General features: G+C 32.1%; 1 protein-coding gene across 3 annotated transcripts in view; it reads right to left on the bottom strand.

Annotated features, from left to right (window-relative positions):
• Positions 1 to 5269: 5269 nt before the first annotated feature.
• LOC143045802 (5-phosphohydroxy-L-lysine phospho-lyase-like) overlaps positions 5270 to 24776 on the bottom strand; it is a 148214-nt gene continuing 128707 nt past the window's right edge. For 2 of the 3 annotated variants that reach the window (XM_076218574.1, XM_076218571.1), the window contains exons 2-12: positions 22884 to 23002; positions 20743 to 20902; positions 19263 to 19337; positions 18049 to 18139; positions 14053 to 14169; positions 13338 to 13420; positions 12681 to 12775; positions 9815 to 9927; positions 8985 to 9139; positions 8236 to 8325; positions 5270 to 7499 (exon numbers count right to left, since the gene is read on the bottom strand). In XM_076218574.1, the coding sequence (XP_076074689.1) occupies positions 7193 to 7499; positions 8236 to 8325; positions 8985 to 9139; positions 9815 to 9927; positions 12681 to 12775; positions 13338 to 13420; positions 14053 to 14169; positions 18049 to 18139; positions 19263 to 19337; positions 20743 to 20902; positions 22884 to 23002 (1405 nt within the window). In that variant the 3' untranslated portion in view covers positions 5270 to 7192. Of the gene's footprint in view, positions 7500 to 8235; positions 8326 to 8984; positions 9140 to 9232; positions 9264 to 9814; positions 9928 to 12680; positions 12776 to 13337; positions 13421 to 14052; positions 14170 to 18048; positions 18140 to 19262; positions 19338 to 20742; positions 20903 to 22883; positions 23003 to 24776 lie in introns of all 3 variants that reach the window. The other variant, XM_076218572.1, reaches the window with a different exon arrangement.

Raw genomic sequence — 24776 nt, 5'->3', positions numbered from 1 at the left:
TGACATTTTCGGTCATGTTGACTTATTTGTAAATCTTACTTTGCTGAACATTATTGCTGATTACAGTTTATCTCTATCTATAATAATATTCAAGATAATAACCAAAAACAGCAAAATTTCCTTAAAATTACCAATTCAGGGGCAGCAACCCAACAACAGATTGTCCGATTCATCTGAAAATTTCAGGGCAGATAGATCTTGACCTGATAATCAATTTTACTTCATGTCAGATTTGCTCTAAATGCTTTGGTTTTTGAGTTATAAGCCAAAAACTGAATTTTACCCCTATGTTCTATTTTTAACTGTGGCGGCGATCTTGGTTGGTTGGCCGGGTCATGCCATACATTTTTTAAACTAGATACCCCAATGATGATTGTGGCTAAGTTTGGTTTAATTTGGTCCAGTAGTTTCAGAGGAGAAGATTTTTGTAAAAGATTACTAAGATTTACGAAAAATGGTTAAAAATTGACTATAAAGGGCAATAACTCCTAAAGGGGTCAACTGACCATTTCGGTCATGAAGACTTATTTGTAAATCTTACTTTGCTGAACATTATTGCTGTTTACAGTTTATATCTATCTATAATAATATTCAAGATAATAACCAAAAACAGCAAAATTTCCTTAAAATTCTCAATTCAGGGGCAGCAACCCAACAACAGGTTGTCTGATTCATCTGAAAATTTCAGGGCAGATAGATCATGACCTGATAAACAATTTTACTTCGTGTCAGATTTGCTCTAAATGCTTTGGTTTTTGAGTTATAAGCCAAAAACTGAATTTTACCCCTATGTTCTATTTTTAGCTGTGGCGGCCATCTTGGTTGGTTGGCAGGGTCACGCCACACATTTTTTAAACTAGAGACCCCAATGATGATTGTGGCCAAGTTTGGTTTAATTTGGCCCAGTAGTTTCAGAGGAGAAGATTTTTGTAAAAGTTAACGACGACGGACGACGACGGACGCCGGACGCAAAGTGATGGGAAAAGCTCACTTGGCCCTTCGGGCCAGGTGAGCTAAAAATCAAAAGTTATTGTTTCAACAACAATTGTGTAATGGCAAAATGCTCCACATTACATCTTTTAAGTCTAACTAGAGGCTCTAAAGAGCCTGTGTCGCTCACCTTGGTCTATGTGAATATTAAACAATGGACACAGATGGATTCATGACAAAATTGTGTTTTGGTGATGGTGATGTGTTTGTAGATCTTACTTTACTAAACATTCTTGCTGCTTACAATTATCTCTATCTATAACAGTACTTTCTGTGGAAAATGTTATTGAAAATCTTCAAATTTTAAGAAAATTGTTAAAAATTGACTATGAAGGGCAATAACTCCTTAGGGGGTCAATTGACTATTTTGGTCATACTGACTTATTTTTAGTTCTTACTTTGCTGTACATTATTGCTGTTTACAGTTTATCTCTATCTATAATAATATTCAAGATAATAACAAAAAAACAGCAAAATTTCCTAAAAATTACCAATTCAGGGGCAGCAACCTAACAACCGATTATCCGATTCATCTGAAAATTCCAGGGAAGATAGATCGTGACCTGATCAACAATTTTACAGCATGTCAGATTTGCTCTTAATGCTATGGTTTTTGAGTTATAAGCCAAAAACTGCATATTACCCCCATGTTCTATTTTTAGCCATGGCGGCCATCTTGGTTTGTTGGCCGAGTTACTGGACACATTTTTTTAACTTGATACCCCAATGATGATTATGGCTAAGTTTGGTTAAATTTGGCCCAGTAGTTTCAGAGGAGAAGATTTTTCTAAAAGATTACTAAGATTTACGAAAAATGGTTAAAAATTGACTATAAAGGGCAATAACTCCTAAAGTGGTCAACTGACCATTTTGGTCATGTTGACTTATTTGTAGATCTTACTTTGCTGAACATTATTGCTGTTTACAGTTTATCTCTATCTATAACAATATTCAAGATAATAACCAAAAACAGCAAAATTTCCTTAAAATTACCATTTCAGGGACAGCAACCCAACAACGGAATGTCCAATTCATCTGAAAATTTCAGGGCAGATAGATCTTGACCTGATGAACAATTTTACCGCTGTCAGATTTGCTCTAAATGCTTTGTTTTTGAGTTGTAAGCCAAAAACTGCATTTTACCCCTATGTTCTAATTTTAGCCATGGCGGCCATCTTGGTTGGTTGGGCGGGGCACCGGACACATTTTTTAAACTAAATACCCCAATGATGATTATGGCCAAGTTTGGTTAAATTTGGCCCAGTAGTTTCAGAGGAGAAGATTTTTCTAAAAGATTACTAAGATTTACGAAAAATGGTTAAAAATTGACTATAAAGGGCAATAACTCCTAAAGTGGTCAACTGACCATTTTGGTCATGTTGACTTATTTGTAGATCTTACTTTGCTGAACATTATTGCTGTTTACAGTTTATCTCTATCTATAATAATATTCAAGATAATAACCAATAACAGCAAAATTTCCTTAAAATTACCATTTCAGGGGCAGCAACCCAACAACGAAATGTCCGATTCATCTGTAAATTTCAGGGCAGATAGATCTTGACCTGATGAACAATATTACCCCTGTCAGATTTGCTCTTAATGCTATGGTTTTTGAGTTATAAGCCAAAAACTGCATATTACCCCCATGTTCTATTTTTAGCCATGGCGGCCATCTTGGTTTGTTGGCCGAGTTACTGGACACATTTTTTTAACTTGATACCCCAATGATGATTATGGCTAAGTTTGGTTAAATTTGGCCCAGTAGTTTCAGAGGAGAAGATTTTTCCAAAAGATTACTAAGATTTACGAAAAATGGTTAAAAATTGACTATAAAGGGCAATAACTCCTAAAGTGGTCAACTGACCATTTTGGTCATGTTGACTTATTTGTAGATCTTACTTTGCTGAACATTATTGCTGTTTACAGTTTATCTCTATCTATAACAATATTCAAGATAATAACCAAAAACAGCAAAATTTCCTTAAAATTACCATTTCAGGGACAGCAACCCAACAACGGAATGTCCAATTCATCTGAAAATTTCAGGGCAGATAGATCTTGACCTGATGAACAATTTTACCGCTGTCAGATTTGCTCTAAATGCTTTGTTTTTGAGTTGTAAGCCAAAAACTGCATTTTACCCCTATGTTCTATTTTTAGCCATGGCGGCCATCTTGGTTGGTTGGGCGGGGCACCGGACACATTTTTTAAACTAAATACCCCAATGATGATTATGGCCAAGTTTGGTTAAATTTGGCCCAGTAGTTTCAGAGGAGAAGATTTTTCTAAAAGATTACTAAGATTTACGAAAAATGGTTAAAAATTGACTATAAAGGGCAATAACTCCTAAAGTGGTCAACTGACCATTTTGGTCATGTTGACTTATTTGTAGATCTTACTTTGCTGAACATTATTGCTGTTTACAGTTTATCTCTATCTATAATAATATTCAAGATAATAACCAATAACAGCAAAATTTCCTTAAAATTACCATTTCAGGGGCAGCAACCCAACAACGAAATGTCCGATTCATCTGTAAATTTCAGGGCAGATAGATCTTGACCTGATGAACAATATTACCCCTGTCAGATTTGCTCTAAATGCTTTGGGTTTTGAGTTATAAGCCAAAAACTGCATTTTACCCCTATGTTCTATTTTTAGCCATGGCGGCCATCTTGGTTGGTTGGGCGGGGCACCGGACACATTTTTTAAACTAGATACCCCAATGATGATTGTGGCCAAGTTTGGTTAAATTTGGCCGAGTAGTTTCAGAGGAGAAGATTTTTGTAAAAGTTAACGCAGGACGACGATGACGGACGCCGGACGACGCCGGACGCCGGACGCCAAGTGATGAGAAAAGCTCACTTGGCCTTTCGGCCAGGTGAGCTAAAAAAGTCCATATAACTGTGATTTTCAACAATTTCTCAAAGTCCAAGTCCCGTAATTTCGGCTAAAAATTAGTGGAGCAGAACAATACTTAAACTTGATCTGTCACTCATCATGGTTAACTCACATATAAAAAATCAGACTAATATCTGAAAGCATTTAGAAAAAAAGTCTGTATAACTATGATTTTCAACAATTTCTCTAAGTCCAAAGCCCGTAATTTCGGCAAATATTAGTGGAGCAGAACGAAACTTAAACGTGATCTGTAACTCATCATAGTTAACTCACATACTAAAAACTCAGCCCCATATCTGAAGGCGTTTAGAAAAAAAGTCCGTATAACTGTGATTTTCAACAATTTCTCAAAGTCCAAAGCCCGTAATTTTGGCAAAAATTAGTGGAGTGGAACGAAACTTAAACTTGATCTGTAACTCATCATAGTTAACTCACATACCAAAAATCAGCCCAATATCTGAAGGCATTTAGAAAAAAACTCTGTATAATGGTTTGTCGGAATGACAGAATTTCGGAATTTGGGACAAGGGTAAAACTATATGGCACTGACAACTTCGTTGCAGGGCCATAAAAATATGACAGTTGCCAAGTAGAGCAGGTAAGCTAAAATGACTGTGTGTTGTATGAAGAATAATTCTTTTGCTATTGAATCCCAAATTCCAATAAAATGCTTTGCTGAGTGCAGCCTGATACGACAAAATAAATGTGGTCAAAGATCTTACAAATCTATAATACAGTGAAATTGAAAATTTCTTCTTGATACTTTTCAAAAATTTGAAATTTGAAAAACTTTTAAAAAAAATATGAATACCCTAAAAAAAATTGAGACCCCCCCCCCCCCTTTTGAAGCAATAACCACAAATCTCGATCTCAGCCTTTCCTTTGTAGTATGAAACCTTGTAGTACAATTTCAGAGAGATCCATACACTTAAACACAAGTTATTGTCTGGAAACTAGCAAAAATGCTTGTTTTTGGCCCCTTATTCCCAAATGTTTCGGGCAATTCACCCTAAACTCAATCCAAGCCTTCTCTTTACATAATGAAACCTTGTGGTACAATTTCAGAGAGATCCATACACTATCAAACAAGTTATTGTCTGGAAACTAGATAAATGCTTGTTTTTGGCCCCTTTTTGGGCCTTAATTCCTAAACTGTTGGCCTCATAACTTCTAAAATGAATCATAACCTTCTACTTAAGGTATTAAACATTGTGGTACAATTTCAGAGCAATCAAATACTTATACCCAAGTTATTATCCTGAAACTAGAAAAATGCTTGTTTTGGGCCCTTAATTCCTTAACGGTTGGGAACATCATACCATTATACGAACCCAAAAATTTGGTTGCGGTCGTATAAAAATCACAAATCTGAATATTCAAATTGTAGGGAAAGCAATATGTTTCCAAATTTTTGTTCTCAAATAACTGTAATACAGAATAACTACAAGTCGATGGATACAAACAAAAAGGTATTTTGTTCATAGATCTTCATAGAACAGTGATCTCTTTGAGGTAGAAGTTGTATAAAATGAAAATTACAAATATAAATACTATATTTAGACATAAAACATTTTAAAACTCATTTATACAAATTAAATGTACAACAAAAAGATGAATATTACTTGTATCTTCAAATTAGGAATGGTCCTGAAGATGTTGAATTTAGGTGGAATCTCTGTCCTCTAGAGAAAAATCAAATTTCCAAGAAATTTGTTTCTAATTAAACAAATAATTAAATTGATCAACAATAAAAAGGATTTATCTGTAAGTATAGATTTTATATTCTGAAAGAATTTAATTGATTAATTTGTTGATGTTATGGCAATTTCTGTCAGTTTTTTTCGGTGGAGAAAGCTGAAGTGACTGTAGAAGGCTGTTACACTACATGTATTTATACATACACAATCAGGTAATCATCACTTCAACACTTTAGTTAGTTAAGAGACCTAATGGGAAAGTTTATTAATTATAGACCAAAAATTATAAAAAAATTAATAGTCAGAGTTTTTAAATATCATGTATGAACATACATCAATGAAAAAAGTATTACATGTACTGTATTTTAAGAATTTTTTTCTACAAATATATAGAAGTCAATCGGACAATATTAAGCATATACAATATTTGTTTAAAATGGGAATGAAAATATAAGACTTTATCATTTTTTTAAAAGATAAAGAAATGTCAAGAAAAAGTGTAAAAACAATCTCAACTTTAAACAGTGATTTAAAGCAACTTTAACTAATCTTTAGAAAATCTTACAAGACAAGACAACATACTCATAAAACAGCATTCATTAAAACACATGTGTGATACATTGCACTAGGTAGATAATCATTTAAACAACTTTCATACATAAAGTAATACAGATTCTAAAATATAAAATGAGCTGATCCTGTGATTGTCAAATAAAACTGTTACTCTATCAATAAACAATATTATATAAAATCCATCATAATGAAATTTCATATTATATCAAACTAGATTCTACTATCTTTTTACAGGTAAAATAATATGAGGGAGGTGTTAATACATTTGAAAGAGGACAAAGTCCATATAAAAACTATTTAAATACAGATTTTAGAAAAATAAAAATTACAGTAAACTGTACTAAAGTAATCAATCAATTTTACAAATCATTACATTAAAAAAAATAAGGAAAATCACTATCATTTAAAAACAATTGGTAACTTTGGAGATACCCTAAATCATTGACTCCATGAGTGAGGAATGAACAATAAATTTAAAACTTTCTAACAAATTGTATAAAAAAAATATTCCCGCCATAATTTCTATTGTATTATATCATTCTCAATGTTATTCTCAGGTTACATTATTTTAATACTAAAGTATTTTATCCTATCAAAATTATAACTACCGGTATTAATTCCTAAAATCAAGGTAAAAGTAACAAGTTGATCTGATGACAGTTTTCATGTTTTAACTACAGGCTGTTTTTTATCAAATACAGGCCCTGTTGCCTAATAATTACTAGCCCGGTTCTCATAGCATTAGATACAAGCCATTTGCTCAAATGACATCTTTAAAAATTTGTAAAAGTCAATGGTAAAAAATATTCTTAACATTTTGATGAATGTCATCAATAAGAAAAGAAAATATTGAATGATCATTATTCAATAGTTAACAATACATAATATCAAAACAATATCATAAAATACATGTACACGTAATACAAGAGCATGAACACATTATACATTGAGAAACGATAAGGAATCACAGCTTTTAAAGATTTCTTGCTCATTTTAATGCCCCCTTCTATTCCATGTGACGTACATGATCAGTCCACTTCCTCATATCTCGCTCGCTTACTTGGGTGATCTGAGTCAAAGTCTGACTCCTCTGAAGAGTATCCTGATGTTGATGGCATTGATAGTATATTTAATGGAATGTCAATCCTATTCTCTCCAAAACTAGATTGATTTAATCCAGCCTCCGAGGCACCTTTTTCTATTTCTGCCAATGCTGTGTCAATTGCCTGTACGATATGTCTGGCATTATCACATGTAAAACACAGTGGTGGTGTGATTAACATCACATTCTTGTCCTGTCCTTCATTAGCAATAATTATCTTGTTTTCTTTTAACCTAAAATTAAAGCGGTTTATAAAGGGTTTTTTGTTGGTACCCACATCTACTTCTATGAATACTGTTAACCAGTGTATTTTTTGCGGATTGTGTCCAAAAGATAAACAATTTTTTTCCCCCAATAAACATACAGCTGTAATGCACCTTAAACCATTTGGATGTAAACTACATGTATACAAGTTGTGCTACATGCATGACAGGGATTGTGGAAAAAGCCATAAAATAACGTTTTGATTTTTTTTGTTAAAAAACACCATATTTAACCCAGCCTCATTCTGTATTAAGTGCCTTTCAGAGGTCAGGAGCCTGTAATTCAGTGGATGTTATCTGTTATTTTAGTTTTGTTAGTTTATTGTTTTGTCATAAATCAGGCATTTAGTTTATTTATTTGAATTGTTGAACTTTTATCATGTCAGACTATAGCTAACTAAAACACTACATGAATATTGGATTAGCTACTTGTTGAGGGCCATACATTGACCTTCAATTGCTTCAATCCATGTCCTTTGGACTCTGTTGGGTAGTTAAACTTGTTGGCAATCATACCATGGCCATATCTCCTTTCTTTATTTCTAAGAAAATTATTTTAGCATTGTTCATTAAATATCAATAGGTGTTCTCTAGAAATAATTCAAATATTGTTAAATTTCAACATTGTATGAATCCTGTACTCATAAGAAAATTTACTTATTATTTTCCATGCCTATCTACCAAGAAATAATAATAAAACATATACTTGTGAGACAATAAATCTGCAGCTTCTGGTGCTGGCTTTCTACTCTCCTTGTCCGTAACTATTTCTATGCCTACTATCATCCCTCGCCCTCTGTAAAACATAAAATATAGAATTGTAGAGTGGAGTGTTTTTCATACCAAAAAATGATTGTTTTCCAATATCAGATGTACTAAAATATGTTAATTCCTCCTTGAATTCCCCTTGGAATAATTGCTTGATTTACATTTGAAATTTTATCATAGGTTTACTTAAGAAATAATTCATGGCAGCCATAGATTTGTTTTCATTTAACATATATTCAATTATTTTACACTGAGCGTTAGCCAGGGGTAAAATAAGAATATAAATGCCCAACCCATGGTTAAATGAAAACAAATCTACGGCTGCCATGAATAATTTGATTCTAATAGGACAAATTCTGTTATTTTGTTAACTGTGAAAGCCCTGTACGTACGATACTGTTTTGGCTGTTCTGTTTTACCCAATATTGGCAATATAAGAAATATTATATAATAAATTGATTTTTCTCTTTTTTAATCGCATTTTTCACATACGGTATATAATTGCTTGACCAATCACAATATTAAATGGTTTCTACCAACATTTACCTTCAACAACTCTATATACTGACAATAATGATATAACATTTTTCACATTATAATTACCCTTAAAAACTCTATTTATCTATAATTACCAACTAATCATAAAACTATTCTCTTCTATGTTAACCTTGAAGAGCTGGTACATACCTTACATCACCAATCATTGGGTGTTTAGGTGCAATAGCTTTTAGACCATCTTTTAAACATTTGCCTACTGATTTTGCACTTGATTGTAACTTCTCATTCTGTATAACATCTAAAACAGCTAAACCTATAGAACATGCAACTGGGTTGCCTCCAAACTGAAAGTCAAATAAAATAATTATAATAAACCTATGAAACATGCAACTGGGTTTCCTCCAAACTGAAAGTCAAATAAAATAATTATAATAAACCTATAGAACATGCAACTGGGTTTCCTCCAAACTGAAAGTCAAATAAAATTGTTATACATTTAGCATTTTCTCTAAACTATAAGAATATATTTCCTTTATCATGTAAGAAAAACTCCAACTGGTTTGTCAAATTTACATTTAAAAAAATTATATGCACATGTTCTACTTAAAATATTTAAAGCTCTGTGGTAAGTGTGACATTCAACTGATTCTCCTTTTGTAATAGGTCGTGATATCATTTACAGTTAAAGAATTTTATAAGATATATCTAAAATAATTGTACAGGCCTAATGAAAACCTGTATGGACTTGTTATGAAACCCTAAACACCTGGTTAGGTGTCAGTCTTGTATAATATACAGACACAACTGTAGTAAAAGTTAGCACAGCCATCAATCCGTTCAATTGTTCTCATCAAAACTTGAAATAATTTCTGATTGTCATACATACTTGCAGACCTTTAGACAAAAAGCAAAGAAAGTTTTACTGCGGAAGGATTTTCTTTCCCATTTATCTACAATAGAATAAAATTACATTATTAATGGTAAAAGAAATATTTTAAACCTGAACATTTCGTACTCACAGTATTAGTGTAATCACTGAGATTATCAGCTATTTCTTTGGAAGTGATAACCATAGCCATTGGAAACCCATTGCCTAGAGGCTTCCCTACCACTACAATGTCTGGAACTACATCTATAAATAGAACAGAATAAAATGTCATTAAAAATTAACAGTGTCTGCAAAGGTCTTATTTCCAGTTTAATTGAAAAATAAGCCAAAGGCTTGTTTTTTTATTACAGAATATTGATGAACCTAAATGAAAAGAGTTGATATAAAACAAATATACAATTCTTACTTGTTATGATACCTATAATTACAAAACTAAGTTACCGTAATAAAAACCTGATGAACCATGAAAAGTTAAACCAAGGTGACCTACTTCAAGCTACAACACTCTTTCATATCAATACAGTTGGCCCACTATTCTTGGTATCTGAGATACTCACCTTATTACCAACCCTTAATGGGAGTCAATGAAACACCAAAAGGAGGTCAAGGTTAGATGACCCCTTCTAGATAGACAGACCTCACAATGAATCAAGATAACTAATACCTGTAATAATTAAAAAAATAATCTGATCACAAAAAGTTAAATGTGAACCACTGAACCATGAAATGTAAGTCCATATCAGGAACTTGTGTCTGACTGGTTTATTTCCTGCATACTTTAATTTGAAGATCTTTTGTAAATGACTAATAGCCAATAATATCTGATTTTTTAATTGTTATCTTATTAAAACTCAATGTGATTCATTGAACCATTAAAATGAAGTCAAAATTGAGTGTCAATCCACTAATAGATAGGATTGTATCTGAAACATAAAAAACCAGATGCTCCACAGGGCGCAGCTTTATACGACCGCAGAGGTTGAACCCTGAACGGTTGGGGCAAGTATGGACACAACATTCAAGCTGGATACAGCTCTAAATTTGGATTGTGATTAAATAGTTGACACAGAATGAATGTGGTCTAATGAACTTAAAATTTTTGTTTTGACTTTGAGCAATTCACTATGCTGTTGAATATTAATCCTCTCAAAAAAATGTTTGAAGAAATTTTCTTTTTATTTATGAAATCTGAAATGAGAAAAATTTAACCCCCCCCCTCCCATTTTTTTTTCACATCCCCCTTTCCCTTTTTCCAAAACTGATCTCAATTCAAATTTCTAATGGAGTTTGCAACAATAACTACTCATTTAAATACATCATAAATATTAAAATGTAACAAAAGGTGCTTGTTATCACTGAATGGTAAAGATTGTTTTAATTATCAGTTGGTAGTAAAAGTGAATATACATTGTATATTGTATAAAACAATGATTTAAGTTGACTCAACTCCTATTCTGGACAAAGAAAGATAACTCCAATCAATTGAAAATTTCTGGCTATTGCACAATATTGTGCAATTAGATATTTCTGGCTATTGCACAATACTGTGCAATTGAAGATTTCTTGCTATTGCACAATACTGAGCAATTGAAAATTTCTTGCTATTGCACAATACTGTGCAATTGGAGATTTCTTGCTATTGCTAAATACTGTGCAATTGGAAATTTCTGGCTATTGCACAATACTTAATATAATAATTTTGGATTCTGATTTGAACCAACTTGAAAACTGGGCCCATAAACAAAAATTTAAGTACATGTTTAGATTCAGCATATCAAAAAAGCCCAAGAATTCAATTTTTGTTAAAATCAAATTTAGTTTAATTTTGGACCCTTTGGACTTTAATGTAAACCAATTTGAAAACGGGACCAAAAATTAAGAATCTACATACACAGTTACATATGGCATATCAAAGAACCCCAATTATTCAATTTTTGATGAAATCAAACAAAGTTTAATTTTGGCCCCCTATTTGGACCAACTTGAAAACTGGGCCAATAATCAAAAATCTAAGTACATTTTTAGATTCAACATATTAAAGAACCCCATGGATTCAATTTTTGTTAAAATCAAACTAAGTTTAATTTTAGACCCTTTGGACCTTAATGTAGACCAATTTGAAAACGGGACCAAAAATTAAGAATCTACATACAGTTAGATTTAGCATATCAAAGAACCCCAATTATTCAATTTTTGATGAAATCAAACAAAGTTCAATTTTGGACCCTTTGGGCCCCTTATTCCTAAACTGTTGGGACCAAAACTCCCAAAATCAATACCAACCTTCCTTTTATGGTCATAAACCTTGTGTTTAAATTTCACTGATTTCTATTTACTTATACTAAAGTTATTATGCGAAAACCAAGAATAATGCTTATTTGGGCCCCTTTTTGCCCCCTAATTCCTAAACTGTTGGGACCAAAACTCCCAAAATCAATCCCAACCTTCCTTTTGTGGTCATAAACCTTGTGTTTAAATTTCACTGATTTCTATTTACTTATACTAAAGTTATTATGCGAAAACCAAGAATAATGCTTATTTGGGCCCTTTTTTGGCCCCTAATTCCTAAACTGTTGGAACCAAAACTCCCAAAATCAATCCCAACCTTCCTTCTGTGGTCATAAACCTTGTGTCAAAATTTCATAGATTTCTATTCACTTAAACTAAAGTTATAGTGCGAAAACCAAGAAAATGCTTATTTGGGCCCTTTTTGGCCCCTAATTCCTAAAATGTTGGGACCAAAACTCCCAAAATCAATCCCAACCTTCCTTTTGTGGTCATAAACCTTGTGTCAAAATTTCATCAATTTCTATTCACTTTTACTAAAGTTAGAGTGCGAAAACTAAAAGTATTCGGACGACTATCATAGGTGGGGTATAAAAATCATTACTTAAAGTTATCCTGTAGATAAGTTCAAAACTTAAAACATGATCTTAAAATACTTTTCACAACAATCACTAATTGCAGTCAATGCACTACAAGTTTTGACATTATACCTTGTGATTGGAAAGCCCAGAAATGATCTCCAGTTCTTCCTAATCCTGTGTTAACCTCGTCTATTATGCATAGCCCTCCTGCTTCATGTACAGCTCTGTAAACAATAAATATTAAGAATATCAGTCCAAATATTCATAACTTTAAAAGTGTTTTTTTTTATAACCAGTATATAATGATAGAATTTTTAATTTACTAAAGACAGGATTTTTTTATATTTACAAATGAAAGGTGTTTTTATTATTTATTATTTAATGTTGGAAAATAAAAAAATATATATCTATGAGGCTAGTATTATATGTTATCAAGATTCATAGCAGTTATAAAGCATATACAAACTTATTGATAGGTATGCACAAAGTTTAAATTATAATTTCTTCTCCAAAACTTTCTACAAAATATACTTTAAATTATTTACATGAAGGTGTTGCTCATTTAGAAAATCATTGTGTTAAATTATATATTTGGTTCTTGCATGTTATATATGTTTGCAGATCCTTAGACTATCTAATAATTAAAAAAAAATCTACCAAAATAATAAAGTTTGCATCCCCCCAACATATTTCTCAATTATTTGCATGAAGGTGTTTTGTGTTAAATTATATATTTGGTTCTTGCATGTTATCTTTATTTGCAGATTCAAATATAAAAAACCTTACCTGAAAGTCTGACTGAGAAAATGAGGAGGATATTCAACAACTCCAGCTGTCACCATCATTGGTTCACACAAAAATGCAGCTATCTATGTACACAAATGTATAAGAAAATAAATTAAGATGATGATAGATTGGCGTGTCACATTCAATGGCAAATATTACCTACATATCGTGTCAAAGCATGTTAATGTTATCCTGCTTTGTAACAGATGGGAAGCTGAGTAAGATTTTTAACATGCCAGTTTAAAAGGAACCAGTTTACAGAAAACCTAGTTTAAATTTTTGTGAACCAAGTAAATTTGCTTTTTAATCTAAGATGGGTGTTGTTTTAATAGATATCATAATTTCAGTATTTTCTATTCAAACCGTACACAAATACGACAATCAATTAATTAGCAGGTACATAAGATCAGGTAGCTGTTGCTTATAAAGGCTTGTACAGATAGTAAGGTTAGTTACTGATCCTATCTTGATACCTATGCATTTAGTCCTTGGTCCAACACAAGTACACAAACTCACAAAGTACTAATTGATTTGATATCAAATAACGTAAATTTATATATTCGAGTCTACTCAAACATTTATATACGCTTACTTTTCTCTTTTTCTCACAAACAAGTACACAAAATACTACATGTGTATTTGATTTGATATCAAATAATTTAAATTAATATATCAAAGTTTACTCAAACATTAATCATTGTTAATGTATGCTTACTTTTCTCTTTTTTTCATGTGCAGATTGAATGATATTTCTGGCTTCATTAGCATACAACAAACCAGGATTAACAGAATCCTCTCTGTATTTACCTCTGTATGTATCAGGAAATGGTACCTGTTAAAATATAGATTTACATAAAACATTTATGTATGATTTTTTAACCATAAAAAATATAGACTGAATTTGAATATTTGAATATTTTCTCAAAAATTGGCGTTGTTTTATGGATAAATAGATTGTTTCAATTGCAAATTCTGGAAAGAATCATTTATACGTCATATCACAAATATTTCCAACTTTGTACAGTTTCAGAGGAATTGCTGTACAGTAGAAATATAGATTTTTACCTGGTGTAATGACATTACTAAATTAACCAGATGCTCCCAGGTGAAGCTTTATACGACTGCAGAGGTCCAACCCTGAATAGTTTGGGCAAGTATGGACACAACATTCAAGCTTGATACAGCTCTGAATTTGGATTGTGATTAAATAGTTGACACAGCAAAGGTTTCTAACACAGAATGAATGTGGTCTAATGAACTTAAAATTATTTTTTTTTGATTTTGAGCAATACACTATGCTGTTGAATATAAATACCCTAAAAAAAAAATATTTGAAGTAAAATACTTTTTATTTTCTGAAATCTCAAATGAGAAAAATTTTACCCCACCTCTCCCCATTTCCCCCCCCCCCCTCTCCCAATCCCTTATTCCAAAAATAATTTCAATTCAAGACAAGGTGTGTTTACCCCTTTCATTGATTTAATGTTAGAAGCAGTATGTACTGTAGGTTTTTATGGCTTTATGAGATGGGGAGAATTTACTGTCTTGAAAGCCAACCAATTTGACCCATCTGTTAATTTATGTATTGGAGATATTATTTTGCATAAAGATATGATAATTTTGAAACTGAAACAGTCTAAAACAGACCCTTTCAGGAAGGGTATAGATATTCAACTCCATAAAGTAAAAAATCAAATTTGTCCTTTTAAAATCTTAGTTAAATATTTACAAGTTAGAGAGAGTCTTAAACAAAATCTCCCATCTGATCCACTTTTTATCTCACAAAATTCTTTGGCCTTAGAAAGAAATTATTTCATTATCTGTATAAAACAAGTACTTAGTATATGTGGCTTCAATCCTGATCACTACAATGGTCACAGCCTACGCATAGGAGCTGCCACACCTGCAGGAAAAGCACATATTGAAGACCATTTGGTCAAAACATTAGGACGCTGGTCCTTTGATAGTTACTGCAGGTATATAAGAGTGTCATCTACTTCAATTAAATATGCACAAGATTTGTTAGGAAAATATTAACATGAACATTATAATGTTTTTAGATTGTAGATCTACACAATCATGTACATAGGTTTTTCCATTGTTATTTTTTTATATATTTTTTTTTCTTTCTCTCATGACTTAATTGAAGGTGAATAAATCTTAATCCTAAATCCTTGGGGACACTCAGCTGTTCCATCTGAGTTTTTGGACCTTGATGGAATTTTATCACTGGTTATTTCTAAAATTTCATTCATCCCGAAGCATTTCGGGAGGAAATTTTATCAAATTTATTCCAGCGCCAGTTTGATAGACCCCTGCTACTCAACTAGCACATGGGCTATCCCCATGCAGACCTTGCACACACCGGATGCAGATGAGACGCCTAGTCTCACCACCTAAGTGGAGAACCCTCGCTTCACATTCCTTGGTTGGGGTATTGTCGGGCAGGCAGGTTCTTCCTCACACTGGAGGTTGCAAGCTGACTTGTTCAGACAGGAACTCAAAATTGTCTTGTATGCTGAGTGTTTCCCTAAGGCCAAAACCAGATAGATTTATTGTTTTTTATAATAAAATTATTATTCATTCTAATATATCTTTCTGCTTTAAGCCAGTATGATTTGCTAAGACCATTGTTTTTGGTTTACACACAGATATCCCTTATGTTACATTTGGTATTGTTTTTCAGAGCTGGTATTTGCTCAATTACAAGGATGAGATCTGGACATTAATTGAGATTTGCTCTATTATGAGAGTTTTACTTTGAGTAAGTGTAGGGAAGAAAATTTTTACCTGAAAACTTACACCTGTTAAAATATAATTTGATGTGATCATTAAACATTTCATCTTATCAATGGAAGTCTTGCATATTGATGCCTTGATCTTTGGAAAAGGTAATAAAAATTATGTCTCTAGAAATTTAGTAAGCCTGCCACTGCTGACCTGGAATGTTTTGATCACTGACACTAGAGACATAGATAAGGAGTATTGGCAAACCACTCACTCCAACAACTATACTAATAATACAACATCATACTAAAAGTACATAACAATATTTCACTTTATACGACTCAATAAATATACAACATTACACTGAGAAAAATAAATATGAGACTACAGAAAAGAATTACAATATGAGACAACAGAATACAAACTTGGCTTGTTTGTATAAATGTGGTCTAATGAATTTAAAAAATTTTTTTTTTGCTTTTGAGCAATACACTATGCTGTTGAATATAAATACCCTAAAAAAAATATTTGAAGTAAAATTATTTTTAATTTCTGAAATCTCAAATGAGAAAATTTTTACCCCCACCCCTCCCCATTTTTTCCCCTCTCCCAATCCCTATTCCAAAAACAATTTCAATTCAAATTTTTAATTAGTTGGCAACAATAACTACTCATTAAAATACATCATAAAGTATTAAAATACAAAATAACCTAAAGTCATGCTTAAAATTAATATTACTTAACAGCAACTTCTAAAAATAAATTTACAGCTACACATTACTTCCTTTAACATAATGTTCAAGCAGTGTAAGTGAGGTAATCAATTAATCAAACATATATATCACAGTATTCTTTAAATTTTAATTTTAATTGTATTACCTCCTTACCATTGCTTTTAAATTGTCTAAATTGTCCTTTAACCAGAAAAACCTTTGTTTCCCCCCTTTTTTTCCCCTAATTCCATAATGAATTGATCCATTACCCCCCAATAACCATCCATTTGAAGTATAGAAACTTGTGATATAATTTGAGAGAGATTTATACACTTAAACACAAGTTATTGACTGAAAACTACAAAAATGCTTATTTGGGCCCCTTTTTTGGACCCTCACTTATTGAAACCCCTTTGGAACAAGAACCCCAAAACTCCATTCCTGCCTATCCTTTGTAGTAAGAAACCGTGTAGTATAATTTTAGAGAGATCTATAAACTTAAACACAAGTTATTGTCAGTAAACTAGAAAAATGCTTCTTTTTGGCCCTTTTTGGCCTCTTATACCTAAATGTTCAAGGATATTAACCCCAAACTGACACCAAGCCTTCCCTTTATTAAATGGAACCTTGTGGTACAATGTCAGAGAGATCCATACAGTTAAACATAAGTTATTGTCCTGAAACTTCAAAAAATGCTCGTCTTTGGCCCCTTTTTGGCCCTTTTAAATTCCTAGACCGTTTGCCCCATAACCCTTAACATAAATTCAAACCTTCTACTTAATGGTATGAACATTGTGGTACAAATTCAGAGTAATTAAAATACTTATACACAACTTATTGTCCTAAAACTAGATAAATGTCTGTTTTAGGCCCCTTTTGGTCCCTTATTCCTAAACCGATGGAACCATAACCCCTAAAATCAATCCCAACCTTCCTTTTGTGGCTATAAACATTGTGTTAAAATTTTATTGATTTCTATTTACTTATACTAAAGTTATTATTCAGAAACCATCCGTCTTCAGATGATGCTGACGACGACTTGATACCAATATACAACCACAAAAATATTTGCGGTCGTATAATAATAATTGGTTATAAAGAAAGGTTTAAACCTCATTCAAAACAACTTATTTTAAAGGAATGAAATCCTTAAATATCTGCCAAGACATGAGGGGCAAAATGAACACATCTTTAAAAGTCCTGACATAAAAAAAACATTTAGAGCATTTTAATATTTTATAGCATTTTATATGTGAAGTTTTAATACATACAACATGGACCCAATCTTTTTTCTCCAACCCTAATTTCTGCCATTTAAATGGACTGAGATCAGCTATCACAGAGACGTTTCCATGGAAGGCACTACAAAAAATAGTTTTTATTGTGAACATATTTGAATATTCCTGTCATTATTAATGGACAATTGAGTGTTTGGTAGAGTAATTATCTAATTTATATACATTGTTTCATTAAAGTTAACTCCACTGCTTTCTATTAATAAATATGCTTGTGATGCAACAAATTTATAAAGTATTATTTTCATTGTCCAGTGTGAATTTTGTTTACAAATTAGAAGGTATTGAAATATTCAGTTGATAAAGTAAAAATTTGTAAGGGTTCCGCGGAACCCAGTGTCTCGCCTACTTTTGCTGTTAATCAAACACTCATAAAAAATGATGAAAAAAATCAATAAAATTATTCCTCTCGATACTATCTTTTGATTGTGAGAAGCTTCTGTCCAAGTTTGGTAAAAATCCAGGCTAGTTTAAGAATCTTAAAAATGTTTTAAATACTTTAACTGCAGACTGTATGTAATGTTAACTGGAAGAAAAACTAAGTCCATTTATAAGTAAAATACGGGAAAAATGGAATTTTATTTTTACAAAATTTACTTCTGGATACTATCTCCTGATCATAAACAAGCTTCTGGCCAAGTTTTGTACATTTCCAGGATAGTTTAAGAAAGTTATTAAAATTTTAAAAACTTTAACCACAGAGTGAATGTAATGTTTCCTGGCAGAAAAAACTAAGTCCATTTATAAGTAAAATACGGAAAAAATGGAATTTTATTTTTACAAAATTTACTTCTGGATACTATCTTATGAACATAAACAAGCTTCTGTCCAAGTTTCGTACAATTCAAGGATAGTTTAAGAAAGTTATTAAAATTTCAAAAACTTTAACCACAGAGTGAATTTTTGTGGACGCCGCCGACGACGACGACGCCGACGGAATGTAGGATCGCTATGTCTCGCTTTTTCGACTAAAGTCGAAGGCTCGACAAAAATCTAACAGTTGGTGAGAAATTTATAAACAGTTTGCTATCTTGCCAGTTTAGAAGTTTTTTCTTCTTTCATTATGTTTTAACATCTTTCTTTTAAAAAAAAATGTCTTTACTTATGAAATATGATTATGAAATTAATGCTATTTCAACGATAACAAATATTTAATTTTCATTTTATGATGTTTACCAGATTCTACTTACTGATCAATTACCATTACATCATGATGTCCAGTATAGGATCGACACAACCTTACTGCTAAATCATTGGCTTCAGATCTAAAACATATATCATACTATTATAACTATACAGCAATTTTTAACATGCTGGAATATAAGGGCATCTTGGAAGTAAATTTCAAAATAACAAAACTATGAGGGCAAATGTTACAGAAAAGATCTTTCATTGATTTATTTTTGCCTAAAATTTTGTTAATATAATTTTTCAGAAGAAAGAAATTATTGAATTTTCAGCAAATTTTGGATGTTATCTTTATAAAGTGTGTGTAAACAACTTATTAATTTAGGATGCATTATTTTTTATCCTTGCTACTGTATCATATGCCTTTAAAATAATAGTTGTCTATCAATTGTCTCAATAGCCATCATATGATAGAAAGATGATGGTCCTTAAAAGATGCAAAATAACATGCAAAAGTATAGGGTGGCAAATAAACAATGGTCACCAAGATATCAGGATGGCCTTTTGGTCAAGGTTAACCAAAAAAAAAAATTCTACACTTATTTCCAATAAAAAATAAAGTAATATTTAAAGGTCTGAAGTAAAGATTGAGAAACTTGTATCTAAGTGAAAAATTGTCAATAGAAATTAAAACCTCTGTAATCATAATATCAAAAATAATATACCGTGTGACATTAATTTCTGAAGCTTAACAGTCACCATAGTTATTAGTCAGATATTATGCTATGAAATTATTGATTTTATAAAGTTATTTCATCATAATGTTGTTTATCACAAGAAACTGTGAAATATTTTTGAAAAGAATGTTACTAAGGAAACACAAGCAGCTTATCATTGAAATTTGTTCTGACTCATTATTACTAAAATCTAAAATGGCATGTTTTTTTTCTGCTAATATTAAAACAATATTGTCTCACTGTAACATTATATAAACAATTCCTGCATTTTCCTTTCATCTGAATATCAACCTGTCATGTTAACTAATAAATTTATAGTTTTAAACCAGAGGCTCCTAGAAGCCTATACCAATAAACATCTGAAGTTATCATTTTATCATACTGTAAATTCATAAATTATTGCATAGTTTATAATAATGGGAATAATGTGACTGGGTTTGGATCGCAATAATATGAACTCATAATCTGATATACATATGATACATCTTTATGCAGATTTCTTGAAATCGCAATAATAAATGCATGCAATAATTTGTGAACTTACAGTATTACATGGTTGATGCCTTTTAGTTATTTCATTTGCGCTCTTTTGCATTTTTGGATTTCTGTCTTTCTCATTATTTATAGCATTTCCTTTCATTCATATAATTCATATATATGTATTATCAGCTTCCATATAATAAACATAAATATCTGAAGTGAGCATTGAGGAGTATAAATATAACATTTTACCAAGATGTATTTTTATTTTATTTACACACATGTTATATGCAGTGGTATATGGAAAATATCACTTATAACTTACCCAGAGTTTACCATGAAACAAACACACAATTTTTCTGGTAATGTTTCAATCATTCTTTTGGCATATTCAACAGATTTTTCATTTAGGTAACCAGTAGATGCCACCAGTGTGCCTAATTGGTCCTGTCCAGCCCTTGTCACATGTGGATGACAATGACCTACTGTATAAGAGAGAACAAAAGGGTAAATACTTATTGAAAGAAAACTGTTACAACAATAAGTATAAAATCATACAATGGTACATATATTTGCTAATGATCAGCGTTTCCAAAGTCTTTATCATCATGCACAGTTTTCCAAATTATCACATTTTTGATTTCGTGTGTTATTCATTTTAAAATAAATAAGGAATGTGTCTATGGGACATAGATGATGCCCCCACTTGCATATCATATAAAGTTATATAGGGACATAACTGATGAACCATTAAAGTTGACACTACCCAAATTTGTACTTGATCTGAGTTTTGTGGTAATAAGTATTGTGTATACTTTGGTTGATGCAAACTTAAGTTAGAGAACTGAAACTAAAAAATCAGCATTTTTTTCATTTATAAAGCAGCATAACTCTTAGTGATGCCACCAACATTCAAACTTGATCTGTGCTTTATGGTAAAGAGCATTGTGTTTAAGTTTCATAATATTTGGATTAGGCAAACTAAAGTTATAGAATGGAAACCAACTTTAGAACGTATGTACAGATGGACAGTTATTGTGACTTTGAAACTGACCCTGTTTAACCGAACACTTTTTATTGGAAGAGTTATCTCCCAAAATACTATTTTTTTTGTGAACACATCGCCACTGCAACTTTAAAAGATTATCATAAATTTATGTCACCAATTTGCTCGTTATATCCTAAGGATCTTAATAATTTTGACCGAAGTGTTCCAGAAACTCCATATGAGTTATTTCCCCTTCTATATTCAAAATAAGTAAAATGTAAATGTAATTGGTAGAACATAAGTGATACAGACCTAGGGTCTTAAGATTTGAGGTCCCTGGTTCAAAAGAAGAAAAAAGGGTCAAGGTCAAAGGTCAAGGTCATTTCTAAATTTGGGGTTTTGGCTTATTTTAATCTCTTTTCAAACACGATATAAGATATCGACAACATATTGTTACTTAATTGTTAGTTGCTACAGGTGGTAACACATACATATTGGTTTAAAGCATACACTTACATTAAATAAAAGTTTTTCCCCCTCTTTTATTTAAAAATATGCGTATGGTGATATAACTCATTCACCAAATATAATTAAGACCTAGGGTCTTTTGATTTGAGGTCCTTGGTTGATGACCTTAAAATTGAGCTCAAGGTTAAAGGTTAATTTGACAATCTAGATTTTGACCTTTGCTTTTACCTCATATGTACACATGATAAAGCCATAGGACTTTTTGCATTAGGTTTCAAACCATTTAACCTTGAAAAAACGGAATTGACTTTGAGTAACCAGAAGTAGCTATTTTTGTACTTTAGTCATATAAAAGTATATAGAACCAGATATATTTGGAAACAGTGTCAAGTAAACATGCAAATAAAACCGGAATTAACAAATTATCTCCCTTATTTAAAAAATATTGTATAGAAACCATATATTTTTTGAATCAGCGTACAATAAGCTATCATTTGAAACTAAAAATGACATTTTAAACCGAATTTTACTATTTTCATATCAAAATGCTTGGGTTTTTTTGTGTGGAAAGACCTTAATATTTGTTTATGGAACATACATTGTACATCAACATTTTATGTCCACCCTTTAAATTGAACACCTAACTAGAGCACAATAGTGCTTATCATGCTTATATTGAAAAGCTGCTAAATATATAGGTTATGCATATTCTATTGATACAATTAGGATTTAGTTCTTTTTTATTACATGATAATACTTTATATGGTCTATACTTATGAAATACTTCCATTTATAATACATCATAATACTTATGATGTATTGAAAATACTACCATTTACATAATAAAATATACCATAATTAAAAATACTGCCATTACCTCATCATAAAGGATAAGTTTTGTATGTTGCTTGATACTTACCATGAGAGATACCACATGTATACATTTAGTGCTGTCTACATTATATTCTTATCATGAGAAATACATGTAATGTCTATGTTATATAGCTTACCATGAGAAATATTACCAATACAATCTAGATACTCATTGCCAGTGTCATCATACATGTACTGTCTGGAAGCTTGAACAATCTTCAAAGGGGCACTTTCAAAATGTAGTTTACATGCTCTTCTGCAATAGATTATCAGGGATACATATCAATATAATGAGATGTGAGATACATATGCACAGGTTTCATATATGATTAGATAATCAGGGTACTCAGTAAGGATTTTGAAGGCAAGTCCATGGACTCATTTTAGGCCACAAAAAGCCCAAGAATGAGAAGGGGAAATTTTATTCCTTTATAATAATTTCAGTCAACATGATAAAATAGAGCAAATAAATGGAGAATGTGTCCATGGGACACAGATGATGCCCCTGCTTGCATATCATATAAGGTTATAAAGGGACAAAACTAAAGAAAACAAGAAGTAATTGTAACAGGATGCTGTTACGAAGTCTCCCAAACAAAGCTCCGATAACTCCTCATTCATATGGTCCCATGTTCATTTGATTTGATTTTTTGTCCCATACAAGAATATATATGACTTACGAGTAGGGATCTCCACCATTTACAAGTTTTCAAACAGGAGGGGGTGGTGGTGGCCCCCAGGGACTTTACCTACATTTCATTTGATTTGTTTTATTGTCCCCTACAAGATAATATATGGTTTAGGGGTGGGGATCTGGACCATTTACAAGATAATAGTACATTCTCAAATTGAACGGGGTGGGGGTGACCCCCAGGAACTTCCATCTAATTTCATGTGATTTGTTTTATTGTCCCATACAAGAATATATATGGTTTAGGGGTGGGGATCTGGACCGTTTTCAAGTTTTCAAACAAGAGGGGTTGGGGTGAACCCCTAGGGACTTCCCTTTTATTTCAAGTGATTTGTTTTATTGTCCCCTACAAGAATATATATGGTTTAGGGGTGGGGATCTGGACCGTTTACAAGTTGTCAACCTAGAGGGGGTGGGGTGACCCCCTAGGGACTTCCCTCTTATTTCATTTGATTTGTTTTATTGTCCCCTACAAGAATATATATGGTTTAGGGGTGGGGATCTGGACCGTTTACAAGTTGTCAACCTAGAGGGGGTGGGGTGACCCCCTAGGGACTTCCCTCTTATTTCATTTGATTTGTTTCATTGTCCCTTACAAAAATATATATGGTTTAGGGGTGGGGATCTGGACCGTTTACAAGTTTTCAAACAAGAGGGGGTGGGGTGACCCCCTAGGGACTTCCCTTTTATTTCATTTGATTTGTTTTATTGTCCCCTACAAGAATATATATGGTTTAGGGGTGGGGATCTGGACTGTTTACAAGATAAAAGTACATTCTCAAATTGAACGGGGTAGGGGTGACCCCAAGGAACTTCCATCTAAATACATGTGATTTGTTTCATTGTCCCTTACAAGAATATATATGGTTTAGGGGTGGGGATCTGGACCGTTTACAAGTTTTCAAACAAGAGGGGGTGGGGTGACCCCCTAGGGACTTCCCTTTTATTTCATTTGATTTGTTTTATTGTCCCCTACAAGAATATATATGGTTTAGGGGTGGGGATCTGGACCGTTTAAAAGTTTTCCAACAAGAGGGGGTGGGGTGACCCCCCAGGGACTTCCCTTTTATTTCATTTGATTTGTTTTATTGTCCCCTACAAGAATATATATGGTTTAGGGGTGGGGATCTGAACCGTTTACAAGATAATAGCACATTCTCAAATTGAAGGGGGTGGGGATGACCCCCAGGGCATCCCCCTATATTTCATGTGATTTATTTTATTGTCCTTTAATTATTTCTGAAGACTGTATGTATCTATCACTTATAGTTTTCAAGTTATATTCATTTAAAAAAATTTGAAAAGAAAATCCCATAGGGTTCTATAGTAAAACCCTCCC

Source organism: Mytilus galloprovincialis, chromosome 9 (genome assembly GCF_965363235.1).
Source record: "Mytilus galloprovincialis chromosome 9, xbMytGall1.hap1.1, whole genome shotgun sequence".
Lineage (NCBI taxonomy): Eukaryota > Metazoa > Mollusca > Bivalvia > Mytilida > Mytilidae > Mytilus > Mytilus galloprovincialis.
Note: the sequence above shows the minus strand (reverse complement) of the source record. Positions and strands in the feature narration are given on the sequence as shown.